This window comes from Gymnoscopelus microlampas, assembly GCF_963454915.1.
Source record: "Gymnoscopelus microlampas genome assembly, chromosome: 17".
Lineage (NCBI taxonomy): Eukaryota > Metazoa > Chordata > Actinopteri > Myctophiformes > Myctophidae > Gymnoscopelus > Gymnoscopelus microlampas.
The window spans coordinates 33,847,147-33,864,284 of record NC_139954.1 but is presented as its reverse complement, the minus strand read 5'-3'; the positions used below and the strand labels follow the sequence as shown (position 1 = coordinate 33,864,284).

General features: G+C 41.2%; 1 protein-coding gene across 1 annotated transcript in view; it reads right to left on the bottom strand.

The window, feature by feature from the left end:
• Nucleotides 1-11,507, bottom strand: part of LOC311064964 (glycerol-3-phosphate dehydrogenase, mitochondrial-like) — a gene marked incomplete at both ends in the record, with an annotated part of 53,887 nt that extends 42,380 nt beyond the window's left edge. Inside the window, 6 exons of the mRNA XM_084085053.1 lie at nucleotides 809-973; nucleotides 6,584-6,747; nucleotides 7,445-7,542; nucleotides 8,438-8,562; nucleotides 10,300-10,471; nucleotides 11,406-11,507. Coding sequence (XP_083941179.1) covers nucleotides 809-973; nucleotides 6,584-6,747; nucleotides 7,445-7,542; nucleotides 8,438-8,562; nucleotides 10,300-10,471; nucleotides 11,406-11,507 — 826 coding nt within the window. The remainder of the gene's footprint in view (nucleotides 1-808; nucleotides 974-6,583; nucleotides 6,748-7,444; nucleotides 7,543-8,437; nucleotides 8,563-10,299; nucleotides 10,472-11,405) is intronic.
• Between the last annotated feature and the right edge of the window lie 5,631 nt (nucleotides 11,508-17,138).

Genomic DNA, 17,138 nt, shown 5'->3' with positions numbered 1-17,138 from the left:
CGTGGAGGGGCAATGTTTGTTAATGTGATGCTTGATGTTGACGAGCTAATGTTATATAATGGGGATGCATATCGAAAGGTAGCACAAGGCTAGCAAATGATCTGTTTTGACAAGGAGCTGAATGATGGACTACCCTTCCTAATTTGACTTTGGTGACACTGTCAGTGCAGAGGCAGAGGAAACATTTTGAAACGTGCTTGTCTGATTTTTCTTTTTCTTTTTTTCGCATGAACTTGCGGCCCACATTTTCTGTGCGGGTGATGAAAACGAGGTAAAAAAAAAAGAAAAGACAATGAACATACAATAGAAGTGCTCTTCCATTCATCCTGACAGTCTAAGCCCCTTCCTTCTCCTTATGAGGCCTCCCTCCCAAATAATGAAAAGTGCGACATCCCCTCAAAGAGCACACTACCATCTTTAAAAACATCAGGGGGCAGTCGTGTATTGAGATCTTCAAATCTTGGTTATTCATGAAATGTTTCAGAACACTGTCTCTCTCTCTTAACTGCTTTATTCCTCCAAAGCCACCCCTATGCATGACATTTAAAAGGTAAGTAAGGCCATTTGGAGTACGCTAATTCCATCTTATGTCCCTCCCTACCCAGATCTGAAGCAGCCCTCTACGCCATAAAATGCTTATAAAATATTAAAAGCCCCCTGCATTAGATGTGCTATGACTATGTGCAAAATAGCACTGATTAACAGCACTGCCTTTGGAGGTGCGGGGAGGGACCCCCCGTTGTGAGGGGGGCCGAAGCGAGAGGGAACAGAGAGACAGGGGAAGAGGGAGATGAAGGGGGCTTTTTACCTGTGATCACGTCCCTGCAGCGCGCTCCGCAGACCCGCTCGGTCCCCGTCTGAGAGTCTGCCCTCTTCAGTAGGTGCACCACTTCAGTGTAATTGGCTATGGCAGCCCCATACCTGGCAGCAGTGAGGGCGATGGCGAGGTTCATTCGAGCGTCGTTGTGTTGTCCTGCAGCGGGGGGACAGGACCAGAGCAGGGGGATGTGAGTCACCCCGAGCCTGTGACTGGTGGTATGGAAGTGTGTCGGAACCGATATGTCACATCTGTCCCTGTCACTTTACATCAGCGGGATGGCTGCTCCGGCCACACAAGGAGCAAGTGCACTTAAAGCCACAGTGGCCCTTTGGCCTGAGCACGGGGGTGGGGGTGGGGGCTCGGTGCCCCCTCCCCTCTTCTACTAAGACCACCTCCCCTCCCCTCTCCTGTACTGGGAATGGAGGGGGGGGGGGTAAGGGTAAGGGGGGTGGGGTTCCTCAGGAGAAGGTAGGGGATGATGGCATGTGGGATTTGTGCATTGAAGGGACTGGGTGGGTGCATGTGTGTGTGTGTGTGTGTGTGTGTGTGTGTGTGTGTGTGTGTGTGTGTGTGTGTGTGTGTGTGTGTGTGTGTGTGTGTGTGTGTGTGTGTGTGTGTGTGTGTGTGTGTGTGTGTGTGTGTGTGTGTGTGTGTGTGTGTGTGTGTGTGTGTGTGTGTGTGTGTGTGTGTGTGTGTGTGTGGGGAGGGGCGGCTTAAACTGTCAAATATACCAAAAGCAACGAGGTGGGAATGAACAAATCTGTTGCTTGATATCGTGTGCATGTTTTTGCACTCAAAGATGAATCAATAATTTGCTACCTTTTAAAAGCTAAATTAATATATATATATATATATATATATATATATATATATATATATATATATATATATATATATATATATATACACATACATATTGATGTCTAATTGAAAATAATTGTTCCCAGTCCTCCCAGCTTGAATCGTGAATCGTTTTAATGAACAGGAACAGCAACACGAAACTTGCTTCAAGGTTTATGGATCAATCCCTCCTCATCTGTAACAACTAAACCCCAACATCCATATTCTGGGGGGAACATTAGCCAGATCTAAAAGCTCACAACGTGTCACAACGCAACACGTTTTGAGCTTGTAGATAGTCATTTTTGCTGAAAAGATTTGGTGTAGAGGGGAAAAAGCTGTCCAAGTACAGATCCAACTCAGGTCCTATTTACTAAATCTTGAGGGTTTAAGTGGTTAAAATACTAGAGATCTATATTCAGAGTCACATTGTCGCAAGTTTTGTAACTTAAATGAAAGGGTCTAAAAAGTGACAAATGAACAAACCCCAGTTTCAACAGGAAGTGATCCTTAAGTGTGAGGCTTTATTGCTCAGCTTCACACATTACTTCACTATCATTGAAGATTAATCAATAATTTGCTACCTTTTAAAAAGCATAATGATACTGTATATACATATACAGTACATAATGACTCATGCAGTGCCTGTTCGAGTCGTGACCATTTGGATCACGTGCCCACTAGGTACTGGCCGAATACTTAGCTCTGCAGTGTTGTCCGGGAGCGTCCCCGTTTAGAGCATGTGGCCGCTCAGAACTCATGCCCATTCGGAAAAGGGCTGATTGCTTGGCCCTTGGAATGTTGCTTGCAGCGTTCTCAAGAACCGCTCATCCGATCAAGTTCACTCTCAACGCTGTACTCCCTTGGGTCCTCAGCAACACTTACAAGTGTGGTCGATAGGATGAGGCGGTTCTCGAGATATACAAACAACAGTCAGAAATACATACATACATACATACATACATACATACATACATACATACATACATACATACATACATACATACATACAGAGATTTCTTGAATTTACAGATTATATACATAGGTGATTGAAAATAACTGTTCCCAGTCCTCCCAGCTTTACTTTTCAATACATCAGTGTGAAGAGAGAGAAAGCTCTAGACAGTGACTGGTCTACTTGTGAAGCTGAAGATCCGGAATCCTTTTAATGAACAGAGGAATCTAGTTTCAAGATTTATGGATTAATCCCTCCTCAGCTTTAAAATACCAGAGATCTATATTCAGAGTCACAAGGTCGCAAGTTTTGTAATTTAAATGAAGGGGTCTAAAAGGTGACAAATGAACAAAGCCCAGTTTCATTAGGAAGTGATCCTTATGTACATCTGTGAAGATTTATTGCTGGACAATCCCTTGGTTCAAAGTGAAGAGAGAATAGAGATGATTAATCACTTTTAATGTTGGTGTCTCGGGTGACTTTCTTTCTATTTGTTATTGCCAGGGAAGTTCAAGTCCTCATTGTTGGCTGGGGAGAATGTTGCTACTTTGCAGGAATGAGCAGGGTCTTTTGTGCCCTGATTTATTTTACATTTGAGCGACTTGAGGCAAGCTAGTTAGCTAGCTGGTGGGCTCTGCTTAATGCTACCACATGCTGGAAGCCATTCTGCCACTAAGGAAAAAAATAAATAAATTGCAAATAAATGTGAAAAAAACAAGAAAACAACAGATTTAAAGGCCACATTTTAGAATGAATTACATACAAGAGTATGCACCCTGCCATGATGTATTAGGGAGACCATGGAATTCACTTCTTCATCTCTGTAGGGTGAATGTGACCATTAGAGTGTGTGGTTGGCAAACTTGTGCTGTTGGTGCTGTACACGCACACACGCACACACACACACACACACACACACACACACACACACACACACACACACACACACACACACACACACACACACACACACACACACACACACACACAAAAATTATGCTCATGAGGCACCAGTAGGCAGTGCGTGATCCTTCAGTGATTGCTGAGGCTCACAGTGACCTTTGACCCCATGATTCAAAGCTCTCTGTTGTGAATGTGTCACAGATTGGCACCGGGCACCGTGCAGGAGCATTATCACTATGTTAAATGTCAGGAATTCCGGGATTAGTCAGATCATGGGCCTGGGATTTATGAATGAATTGCACAGCACGGCTATAATAACCTGACACTCTGACGAAGATAACAATAATGATGATGATAATTATCATCAGCAATTAAAAGCCCAAACGGCCCAATGATGGAGCAGAGCTAAATGAGCATCAAAGCTCCCTGGAGGAGATGACATGGGAGAGGAGCCCCCAGTCCCCCTCCCACCCTTCCCACCAGCCCTTACCTCCTCTCCATGCACCCACCACCCACCCACCCACAACCACCACCACACATTTCCAGCCTCCTGGAGGTACAAAACTCAGTGGAGTGAGAGGAACTCCATGGCCGGACAAAATGCTGCAAAATGACAATAATGACAATGAATTTCATGTCTCCCAGTCATATAGCCAGAGATGCTTGGCTGAGCTGACTCGTCCAATTAAATTGTTGCAGGTACAGCAGGAGACGGAGTTATTATCCCAGATGCTTCTGTCAATTACTCCTCTGTTGGAAAGGAGGGTGCAGAGGAAGGGTAGATAAATTCACAAAAGAGGCCATAATACCTCACTGAAGTCCAAAGTAAATCTACAAGAGAAGCCATACTGAAATAAATCTTTAAATGATTATACATATACCATATGTACAGCAATGTAATGTATTAACAGATACAGTACTGCAGAGTATTAAAGAAAGGATATGTACTGATTCCATAGAATATATTTATTTCATTACATTTCCACGAGGACATTTAGCTGTGTGACAAATGATTGTGTCGCCTCACAACCTGCTTTTGTCATTTCTTAACCAAACGGTATATTTGCCAAGTCTAGATTGTCTCAGGCTAAAGGGTGTCTACACGTTGAAACTATCTGACCATGATGGCTTAAAAAAATCCTGAGGAGATGAACCCAAGCAGTCAAAGCCCCATCCCCAATGAAGAAGGTCAGGATAGAAAATGTCATCACCATAATGTTCCCCAGTTGCATATGGGAGAAACGGGGGGTTATGAAGGGGGTGGTATGGTGCGGGGGGGGGGGGGCTTGTTTTGTATTTCATTCACTCTTACTTGGTTACAGCCTGATCCATGATTAAAGAAAGGAAAATTGATTTCCTATTTAAATTCTATTGATGGATTTAAAAAAAATATATATATATTTTGGGTGACAATTCTGTCACTGCCCAGAACAAAAAAAAGGCAAAAAAATGAATAAAACCAGAAAAATATAAATAGCTCAAGCATAATACCGCCTTTTCCCACTTAGTTCTGCTAAGTAAGTAAGGTTGACAGATCACTGCTCAGATAACAGCCTATTCCCTCAGAAATATGTTGCCTTTTTGCAGTACATGGGAATCCACATATCCAGAAATGCTAAATGAAGTCTGACAGATAGCCTAGAGAAACAAAGTTGTGAGTTTGCGGCTATGAGGGAGACCTTGAGTGAACAGGACATGCTATATACACCCTGGCTAACAATCAACATATGCTTTGTTTTCCTGATGCCAACATGAGGCACGTATAGCCTGGGGAAAGATGGATCCTGGGACTGGTTGGAAAGCAACCCCTACTGGCTATTTTCTGGTTTAAACAATGTGGTTTCTAATTTATTTATGCTCACATAGCCGCAAATTAAACAGCCACATAAAACACACAATATTTCACTTGGATGTGTATATTAAAAAGCATAGCTATTAAAGATCATTCAACATTAGGGAAGGATGATATCAGAAACTCTATTATATATATATATATATATATATATATATATATATATATATATATATATATATATATATATATATATATAGGGCTAAGAGAGAGAGATATTAAAAAGATAGAGCCCATGTCTATATAATGCATTATAAACAGACTTAGTTAAATGCATTATAATCTGCTTATAACACTGTATAATTATAGGTATAAGTACTCACAAGAACTCATATGCAATCATAACACATTATGAAGCCGTTTATAATGACTTCAAGTAGTAGGTGAAGTATCATAATACTGCATAATTACTGGTCTGAGTGACTTTTTCTTTTGGCCAGGACCATAGTGTATTAAAATTCTCATAGTTGTAATACATTATAATTATTTTGTAATGCATTACTTACAATGATTTTTAATCACAATATAATAGATTATAACAGCGATTATAATAGATTATAACATTATTATAATGTATAACAAGTAATAGTATGAGTATTATAATACAGCAATGTCCAGTGTCCAGCAGTTATAAAGTAATATAATAATTGACCTTATAAGTAATTCTTAAAATGCTTTATATTGTATTATGAGTTATTAGTATAGTTATATAGTAATATAAGTATTTATGAGTATGCTCATAATTATACTTATACAGTGATAAGTATATTCAAAGGCATTATAAGTATGTTTATAAGGCATTATCATGGGCTTCATAGGAAGTGTTACAAAATACTAGTATATAAGTTATATATTAAACAAAGTAATGTAGTTTGTAGTATTTTACAGTGAAAATTCACTGTGAAAAATAAAAAGATAAAACTTTGAACACACAATAATTCACATGTGCCTATATACAGTGTGCATAATGTACTCATACTCATCACTAAAGACGTGGTGTACCATTGTCTAGCAGTGAAATAGTTGATTTTCACTTTGGTGAAAGACAGGTAATGATGTTTTTATCAAGGACTAAACAACAAAATGTTGTTTTCCTAGTTACACTGGGCTGGTTGTGATAAGTGTTCAAAAACGTTTTTTTTTTAATTGATGTACATAACAACCTGCATAGCATTTAGATTTATGGAAATATTACACGTTGTATGGGGCTTACCGTCGTAGTAAACAATGGCCCCCACCAGCTTGTCTTTCTTCAGCATGGGGAAGAGTTCCAGAGCTTTGTTCTTGCTGAGGACATAGCTGCTCTTCAAACACTGGGCCCCTGCCACCAGGTCATACATCTTGATCCCTGCCCAGTAATATGGGAGCTGCCACCACCTGGCAATAACACCCAGAAAAACACTACATCAATAGCCTAAGCAAGACACATTGGTGGCTGATGATGCTACCACGGTGTCACATATGCTATATCGTTTCCATTATGATATAATTTGCACCTAACTTCTCCATGACGAAAAAAGAAAACTTTGTGTGATGACAGGCCTGTACGGGATGTACTGAACTCTGTGTGATTGATGTCAGCTGGTGTCAGGAGCGGCCCCGTGCGAACGAGGGACAGGGTCTGGGACGGTGACAGGTGGCATGATGAGTTAAGGCGGTGCCATGGCCCGACAATGAGAGAGAAATCAGAATCTCCTCTCCCCCTCTCAGTAATGAGCCACACCTGTACACTGGTTTTAAATACCAGAGCGGAGCTTTAAATGTCAGGTGCAATTAAAGCTTATGATTCAAGGCTGCACCAATCAAATTAAGGCCTCTGAGTTCACCCAAGTCTGGGAGAGCCGGGGCGCGATGGCGCAGGGGAGCCGGCGACCACTCTGCTTTTACCCTCCACCTCACTGGGCCTCTCAGCCCCAAGGTGACCGTCTTTAAAGTTTACTGCCATTCTCCTGAACTTCTCCATCTTTCCAACCTCATGCCTTTACCAAGGGAAAGGTTTACGGACTTGACGGTATACGAGTTGAGAAATGGTAAGTCGGCTAGCAAAGATGAGAGGAAAGGATGCAGGCCTTACTTGTACACTGGAAGCATTATGGGTAGGGGGGCCGTCAGATGGGGGGCGACACGCATCAGGTTGGACCGTTCACGGAGGGCCTCTTTCACCATCATGTACTGGAGGAGACGAGATGGTTAAAATGGCTTATATGCTGGAAATCTAGTTACATTTATATCTATATCCCCATGATTTGAATACTGAAATGTGATACACTGTACATGTTTAAGTTTGAAATAGATGATATGACAAGCTATTGACCATGGACCTGAAAATGACAGCATATATACCTAATAGAAACTTCCATGATGTACTGATGTTAAAAACATTTTGATGGAAAATATGATTTTCTTTTCCTTAGCTTGTTGTTTTTGAGAGATTTCAATGCAGTATACTAGAGAGATATTGGTTGTAAAAGGAACAAAACAAATACTGTATAGAACACTGTTGCCTTAATTTGCCTTCTGTTCCAGACATGTAGTATATCGGCTATACTTTACTTTAGAGCTGCTGACTAGGCAGTAGTGCTCGTTGCAATCACACTAATTGGTCCCTTCCACTGCTCACCTCCAAGACCCCAGCATGTTCATACAGATAGCAAAATAAGGCTCCAAAGGAAAACACAAGGCTAGAATAATGAGATTCCTCAAGTACTCTGAGATGTAACAGAAAATGGTGACATTTTAGCTTGAACCTGGCTGACACGTCTTAAACAATTTGCAGACAAAGGAAGACACATATGCCTTATTTCCACCCACTACTTTGAAATAATTTCTTGTTTTAATTCCCCGCTTTGATAACGACAGGGGTGGCATTCCAGCCATCTAGCCAAGTTGTAAGAATCCTCTCAAAACAACTTCCAAAAACCTCAGGCAAGCAGTCGTTCAAGGCAAACATGTCAGGGCCTCTCATGAATGAAAAATGAACATGGGAGGGTAAATAAAGCAATATGACCAGAGGGACCAGGAATTCCACGGATAAGTGTCAGCTGCGGAGAAAAAATGAAGCATTTACCTGTTCATAATCTAATTTCATGATGGCTTTCTGTAGATATCGGACTCCTCCGTGAATGAGCTTGGTGCTGCGGCTGCTGGTGCCTGATGAGAAATCGTCTCGCTCCACAAGGGCAGTTTTGAGATCTGATGGGTGGGAACCAAGGCAACATATCAGCACCAAGCTGATATTTGGCTACTTATTGTCCCAAATCTTTAGAACGCATCCCGCACTCCTCACATATGCACGTCCTTCCACTATAATATTCATGACGGGAGAAATATTGTGAAGTCATGCATATTCCATTGGGTAAAAAACAACATCATTTCCAACCTAGCACGGCAGTATGAACGACAAAAAAGGAATCAAAATGTGTTGAGAATAAAGTAAAAAAAGGAACTTGGAAGGGAAATCTATTAAGCAGCAATTTTCTTATCGCTTTTCTTTTTTTTTTTGGGGGGGGGGGGGGGGGGGGGGGCATGTGCCATGTGTAGTGGAAGGAAACTACATGACTTCCATGACATCCTTTAACATTGAAAGTGCTCCTGAGTTTGACTATTAGAAGCTTCTTCACTGTCCCAGACGGTCTCTTAATCCCAATTTTGAAAAGAAGAAAGGAGAAATAAGCGTGGATTAGAAGGAGGGGAACGGGGGGTTGGGGAGAGCAACCCCCCCTCCATTACACCACCATTAGACAGCCAGAGTACATAAAGGAACAGAACAGTTTTAAGACGGCCTCCAACCAGCAGCAGAGATAATTGATTTAGTATTTAATGGTAACCGCAAGAGGATGTGCTCCCTTGTTAGGAGGGAACAAAAGTCAATCTTTAAATTTTTGGACTTTGGCCCCTGGACTGTTTAAAAGGGAGAAATCCTCCAATTCTAAACATGTTGCTGCTCTGGACTTCCTAGCAGGCATCTGAAGCGCCTTACAGCCTGAGCCCCTGGGAGAGGACTTGGAAGCAGATTCATCACAATGGTTGAGGAGGATGAGGTTATGCAACATTAGGATGGAGAATACCCATCTGACGACACGAGGAAGAGCTGAACAAAAGTCTGCCGCCAGAAATCCTCTCAAAAAGCCCATCCCTAAAGCGATGGCTGTTGTGCCAGTTGAATAATTTGGACTTATCTGTTTTTCTTTCACTCACAAAACTGTGAGCGATCCATCAACTGTAGGAACTGCACAGGAAAAGACAATTATATATTTGTTAGAATGTATTAGAACTTGTACAGCATGGTGCACAGTAGTATCTTAAGCCAGACAACTCTTCCACAATCTTCGGATGCTACAGAGAGTCTGTAAACGCACCTCGCAAAGGTTGCGATAGGAAGCTGTCATCTGTTTGTCATATCCGCTGACAAGTATTTTAAAATATATATATTTAAAATATATTTTTCAATTTCCATTTCTTCTAAACAAGCTAGGCTTTGACTTATTCTATTTAGGGTAGGACTTATTTACTCAACTGCAAAATCGAAACGGAAATGTTTGTGTGTGAGGGAGAACACCTACTTTATTTTCTTTGCTTTGCGAGTGTTAGGCGGAAGCATTTGAACATTGCGAGCCAATAGTCTGTCCACGTTCAGAGTGAATCACATACTGTATGTTTGGTGAACAAGCAACATTAGAAAGTTATAGAAAGAGACTTGTCAATGAAAAGCTGCCAGTTTCAATTGTCAGTGCAGATGGAAACTGTATGGGGGGAGTTAACACTTAAACACTATACGTTATTGACCGGAGTCAATCTCTTTGCCTAAAATAGCCAATCTACAAGCTCACAATACGTTAATAAAGTCAATTAAGTCATTGTAAGCTTGTAAATCTGCTATTTACTGCACTATGTTTTCTCATCTCAGCCTAGGCCAATGGACAAACTTACTCCGTGTCACCGCGTCTAAGGCACACCCCGATCCTGTGGCTCCGCCTCCAACGACGAGCACGTCAAACTCCACCATACTACGCAAGGCCGCCAGCTGAGCTTCTCTGGATGGGAGCTCATCCATGAGGAACATGTTCACCTGTTCAGCCGCTTCCACGTGCAACATTTGGGCCTATAGCATCGAGGCAAAACAAAAGCAGCCATCCATTTCATTGTCATATGACTCCGGGGGACAGTGCACATTAATAAATGTTTTTCATTATTATGCATAAGTCTTCATATTCCTTATGATGGATTTAGGAAAAAAAGAACGCATGCATTTTCTGTGAGGAAAAAACAAACAGTCCCGACGCCATCAAGCAGTAAAAAACAATAAATCAAGATGCTAATTTATATCCCCCCACCCCGTAACATTTCAAAACATTGTCTATCTAGATTATTCACTGAAATCTGCATGCCACATGCAGGTTTACATTGAGATAATAGGCTAATTTGACGAATAGCAGGGCGTAAAGATGCTAAAAAGGATGGCACACCATTACCTAAAACAAACAAGTAAAATAACAACAAATGACATGCATTCATGAATTCCTCGCAATTGTTTATGTAGTGTACACATTGCACAGGCACAGTACAATCAATACTATTTGTCACCAAGCAGTGATGCAACACACTAGAGCGCAGTATTCATATAAACTGAGATTGTATTCCAGTGTCCCTTACCCATTGATGCTTTGGGGCAGAGACAAAAAAGATATTAACAAAATATGCACTTTGAAAGAATTTACCAGTGGTTCCCAAATGTTGTGTTGAGGCACACCATTTTTAACCACTTTTAATCACTTTCAAACTGACGTCCTTATTTTGGGCATGTCATTATAGGAATTTAAATTATTGTTTTATTTTTAAATGTTTTTTTTTTTACAAATGTTTAATAATAGCAAAAAAACCTGACCTACAAGCCCATGTGAGCTTGTAGATTGGCTATTTTCACAATGAATACAGGTGTGCCTTGTTCATTGGTGTGCCTTGGGCACAAAACCAATGGTATATTGGAAGCTTTTTGTTCACAGCTGGTACAGAATAAATACTGAAAGCAATCTCACCTGTTTTTCCCGGTATTCTGTCAGTTGTGTAAGGCCATAAAATGCAAACAGCCCTCCACTAGCAATGACAGCAGTCCCTTTCACTGCCTTGTGGAATGCCATGCCGATCCTGCAATGCAAAGAAACTGCACGGTTTGTAACAGGGAGGAATATATAAGACTGTATGCCTTGTATGGTAATTAACCACTTTACATTTTTATACTAGATTTTCAAGCCATCAAACCTGGTCCTATGTTGTGCAAATGAGGCACCCCCAGGGGCCACGTTAGGGGCCCCTGGGCTATTCTGGTGTGGCTATTCTGATGGCAGACCCCTGAACAGTGTTTGTGCCAAGTTTGGTGCGGATCGGAGCGGTGGTGTGCCTGTGGCAGCCAGGGGCCCCTGGAGGCCACATGGGGCCCCTGGTGTGGCCATTCGTGTGGCACCGCCCGCTGTCCGCTGACGCTCTAGGCAATTTTAATATAGGATATATTCAAAAAATGTTAAACAATTAGAAGAAAAATCACAAACTTTCATTGATTTTCAAAAGTAGAAGATCCTCAAACTCACACTGCATTGACATGCAACACGTGATCTTGTACATCTGCTATTTTTGATTTTTTTGAAATAGGGCTTAAGTGGTGAGGAGCAAATAGCAAATGAATAATGTATAAATTGAAAATGTTGTGTATTGTGATCCAAGGTATTGAACTGTACCAGGTAGGCAATGCCTCATCAGCACCATAACTTGTTCACTGCGCTGCACTGCACTACACTGGAGCCACTATAGGAAAACAATCCTCCATCCAGCCGCTTAAAGGAGAAAGCTATGCAGCTTAGGCAAAGCTTGAGACAATTCCCTCATATTCTAGGAATCTTTACTGGGACTGAAATGGATTCTAAATCTGGGGCAAAGAGGAAATCTGCAACAGCCTGTTCACTGTCAGTGGATGGATAGCCTTGATTAATCCAGGCTTGTAATCCATGCAGACAATCCGTATAGACACAACTCATCTGGCTTGGATGGCAGAATAAAATATCATTTATTGTTTACCGACAGCAAAAACACATTACACATATAGTGAAAGTAATCATATAATCATATAAACTCTGTGGCTTTTTGGGCTGTGAATTATTATCATTAGGCCACAAGTTATAGTGATATTTCATATATTTAGCCAATGGAAACAAAATGGTGAATATGTGTCCTTACAAGGCATACATTTGTACAAATTATGAAGATTCAGTTTAACCTATTTAGACTCTTCTCAGCCTTTTATAATTTAGATAGATTTTTAATCAAAGAGGATGACAAAGAAACTAATGGTTTGTCTGATTTTCACTGGGGCACCATCCAACTAGCAATTGATTGTGGCACCAGGGACACCTGCAGCTTCAGAATACATTTTCACTTTCTCGGAGGAGAAAGGAGAAAAAAAAACAGCACCATGAGGAAATATTGCCCCACGACATGAATATGCAGGGACTTGATACCAGCAGTGTCATTACTAATGTTGCTGCCAATTACAGAGCATGTCATGACACTGTGATTCATGAATATTCATCGCTGACTGATATAGACAGCAGTGCTATGTGGAAGCCTCAATCCCCATTTTACTGTCACATTGTGAATGGTGAACAGGTACCTCCATCATTCCATGGAGGCGCCTTCCAGCTGCAAGACAAGCTGCTCCAGAAGGTATTGCTAGTTAACAGTGTGTTATATAAAGGTGTATTAAAGTGATGAAGTGCTCCCTGGCTCTAAAGAGCAAGCATTAAAGCATATTAAGTGGACATTTAAGCTTGTAACGTGGGAATCTAGAAATGGGAAGACGACATGGGGCAAAGGAATGCCTCCAGGGTGACGCTGTTTAATTCTCAGAAAGTTTGACACCCTACAGCGCTTTGAAATGAAATGAGGTTTGTCAGTCGGACTCAGATTTTGCAAACCACCCAAAGTCCTCAACTTCTCCTTAGAGAATAACATGATTTCTCCAACTTATGATTGGATGAAAATCCATTAATCAATTAATAACAATCAATCTATGCTCTATCTATATAGAATAGATTGATTGATCTATTTTACTGCCTCAAAAGTAATGGAAGACCCATATGCCCATTTGAACTATAGCCGATGCAGCATCTGAAAAATATGCAAAAGCATCACCAAGATCCATCTGCATTGTCTGGTCTTAATGGTCTATTTCTTTTTTTCCCTTTATTATTATTATTATCATTTTCTTTTTTTTACAGTTTATGATTTTAACATGATCCAAACATTGCATATGTGATCAAGTATCCTGCCGTCAGCCAGGAAGAATAGAAGTCCTCTCGAGAATGAAAACAACACTGTGATGCTGATGATACAGCCCCATGCACGGTCTCTGGACCACCTGCAAGCTACACAGACATGCTAACATTAGCTAGAGTAGGCTAATGCTGTGTGACAGTCTCTAAGTAAAGCCCATTTTAAGCGATGACAGCAACTTACTGTGTTCCCGGTGCCTTTGAAAGCTATGAGCCTCGTCAAACACAGACCGGGACTGCTGAATAATGAAAACTCCCCGAGGTGGACATTTGACACCCCGGCAGGCATCTGGTTGCTAACAACAACCGAGCGAAACCAGGAAGTGTTTGGCACATGATCGACGTCATCTTCAGCCAATAGGAAACAGAGATGAGAGACGCTTGGCCAATCGCTTTACTAAGTCGACCCTCCCGGTTGTCTATTTGTAGCAGTGGATTTATGAACACTCTGGACTGTCGTAGGCTAGTCTCCAGCATTGGTGTAAAGTAACTAAGTACATTTGCCCAAGTACTGTACTTTGTAGATATAGATGATTACATTATAAAACATACATTAACCACTTTAGCCCACCTTAGCCACCTAAGCCCTTTAGCCCTATTTTATACCTAGGCTATTTTCAAACATTTTAGCACTTTTACTTTTGGTAGCCTACTTTTAAGTATATTTTGATGCCAATTACTTTTGTACTTTTACTCAAGTAACATTTTGAACACAGACCTTTTACTTGTAACAGAGCATTTTTATATTGTGGTGTTGATCATTTTAATTAAGGAAAATATCTGAGTAGGCTAGCTTACTTCTTCCACCACTGGTCTCCAGTATGGCGCCGCCTAATAAAGGAAATATGCGTCAGGTCTTTACTGTTAAATTCAAAAAGAAATTCTGTAATATATTCTAAAAATGACATAATTCTCTCTCTCTCTCTCTCTCTCTCTCTCTCTCTCTCTCTCTCTCTCTCTCTCTCTCTCTCTCTCTCTCTCTCTCTCTCTCTCTGCGCCTGCCACCCTTGCCTTTGAAAAGGGAATTGGATGAAGAGAAAATGTGTGAACAATCCACAATTAAATATGCACCAGAACTTTCTATCCAATCAAGACTGTAATCAAGAAGTGCATACATATTGTAGGCCTACAAGCACGCCCCCCCCCTCCCCCCGCGCACGCACACACAGACCTACACAATGATTGGCAATGGCAGTGTACTCCACGATATTATTATATATGTCAACTCAGGAAACACCTCATGTGATTACCTACCTACTCACTTCCAAATGATTGTCAATTAATCGTGCATATAAATGAGGAAGTTAATTATTCTTCACTAAAATGGGCAATTAAACTGCTAATTGTGTTTTCATTCTAAATTATAATTGGCAAATGGACAACCGTAGATTGAGGCTATTATACACTGGTCAGCCTATATACGGTTGTGCATCTTTTCAGATATAATTGGCATATGTGTTGATGTACATACAAGTAAATTCATTTAATATTGAATGTGATATTAAAGTTTGGAAGTCGAGTAGGCCTATATCTGGTTAAGCTGTCACGCAAAGTTCAGGTGCAGGCCCAGCAATCAATGATTATGATGCAAAATATGTATGCAAGTGTATAGGATTAGGCTACATTAGCAAACAAAACGACACAAATATAGGTTTTGACTCGTAATGGTATAGTTGTCTGTTTGTTCAATGAAATTGATCAATACCACATTTTTGTTATATGAATCCTTTTTTCATGTAGACAGTATTCAACAATTAGCCAAGCCAAGCCTATACCTTGATTTGGAGTGATCAGTGTTGGGATTAGGGTTCATAGCGTAATAGGTTATTGCAATTTATACCAAGAAAGGGTAAATAGGGGGTTGGCTGATCTATAGGTGGTGAACAATAGTGTCCTCTAGAGGTGAGTGTAACCATGTGATGTAAAGTTTGTATTAATAAACATTGCCCTTGTGCCTCAGCAGGTCTTTTTCCACTGTATGGTAAACGTCCATAAAGGACTATAGTGCGCTGCAGGAATCAGTAGAGTTCGTCGTGCAGATATTTGATTTAGCTCTATAGCCTCGTTTTATAGAATATAGCACAGGGGTCTTCAACGTTTTCCAGGCCAAGGACCCCCCCTATCTGAGAGAGATTAAGCAGGGACCCCCCATTACATATATATTCATGTTAATGTGTGTTTTCAGACATTTAACCACTTAAACTCATTTAAATACTTTGTAAACTTGACCGTTGGCTCAGTACTTGGTCGGTCTTGTTTCCCTCTGCACCAAACCTCTTTCCCGAAAATAGCCTACAAGCTCACGGTGTTGTGTGCTTGTAGACCTGCTATTTTCGGCTAATGTTCCCCTCAGAATAGGGACGCTAGGGACGTTCAAGTGGTTATGGTGTAAAAAAAAAAAGTCCCTATCACTCAAGGATTTGACGCCCCCCCCCCCCCCCCCCCCCTCGTAGTAACTATGAGGACCCCCTAGGGACCCCCTGTTGAAGACCCCTGGTCTAGCAATATAGCCTAACTACAACAGCCCATTGGTTTGGCTACGCGACGTGTTAGTGTAAGATTATACTAAGATTCTCCAGTCGAGAACAATAGGGCCAAAAAGACTCTATTTTGGGAACGCTCAGGCAAGCAACTGCGTCAAAGTGAGCGTTTTCTGCGTCACTCTCCATTCTGCCAACTCCTATCACATTTCCCTCTCTGGGGACTAAATTGGTTCAACCATGACAACTGGCCACAGGCCTGCTAATTATTCCCCTCTCCTCTGCCAATGGCTCACATAGGCTGCTGCTGCACCAGCGCTCTGAATAGGTAGGGGCCCCATACACACACCCACGGCACGCCATTTGAGGTCTATATTTGGCGCACAATTGAAATACAGCAATCCTGTCATGAGATAACAAAGAATAATATTGACCCTCGCTCCATTAGGGGGCTGCTTGAAACAAGTGCAAGTCACATTGTGGCACAAAATACACAAACACATTGCATATCTCGATGTGAAACATAATATCCACAAATAAAATAGTCTACGTCATGCGCCCACAAAATCAATAACAGGGTCACAGAAGTTTTTTCCCCCATTTGTCGTGGACTATTACCACACCACACCTTTAGCCTTAGAATAGAATATAGCCAACTTTTTATTTTTATTTTTTATATTTATACATTTTACTTTTTTATTAAGTATCTCCGTTTTCAATTGATGCCACAAACAGCTTAAAACCAATGTATGGTATAGTATCCATGTAGGAAAGGCAACAGAACACATAGCACAGATCAAATTGGTCTGGAGCATGTCCCACAACGGATTGGTGCAAGTCACTGTCGACGCAGATGACGTTGACATGTGAAACACGTGGGCCGTGGTACCCAGCGCTCACATAAACAAAGCCACATTGGCCAGACGGGGTAGTCGATGCTTGTGTCGCGCTCAGTGCTTTGGAGACT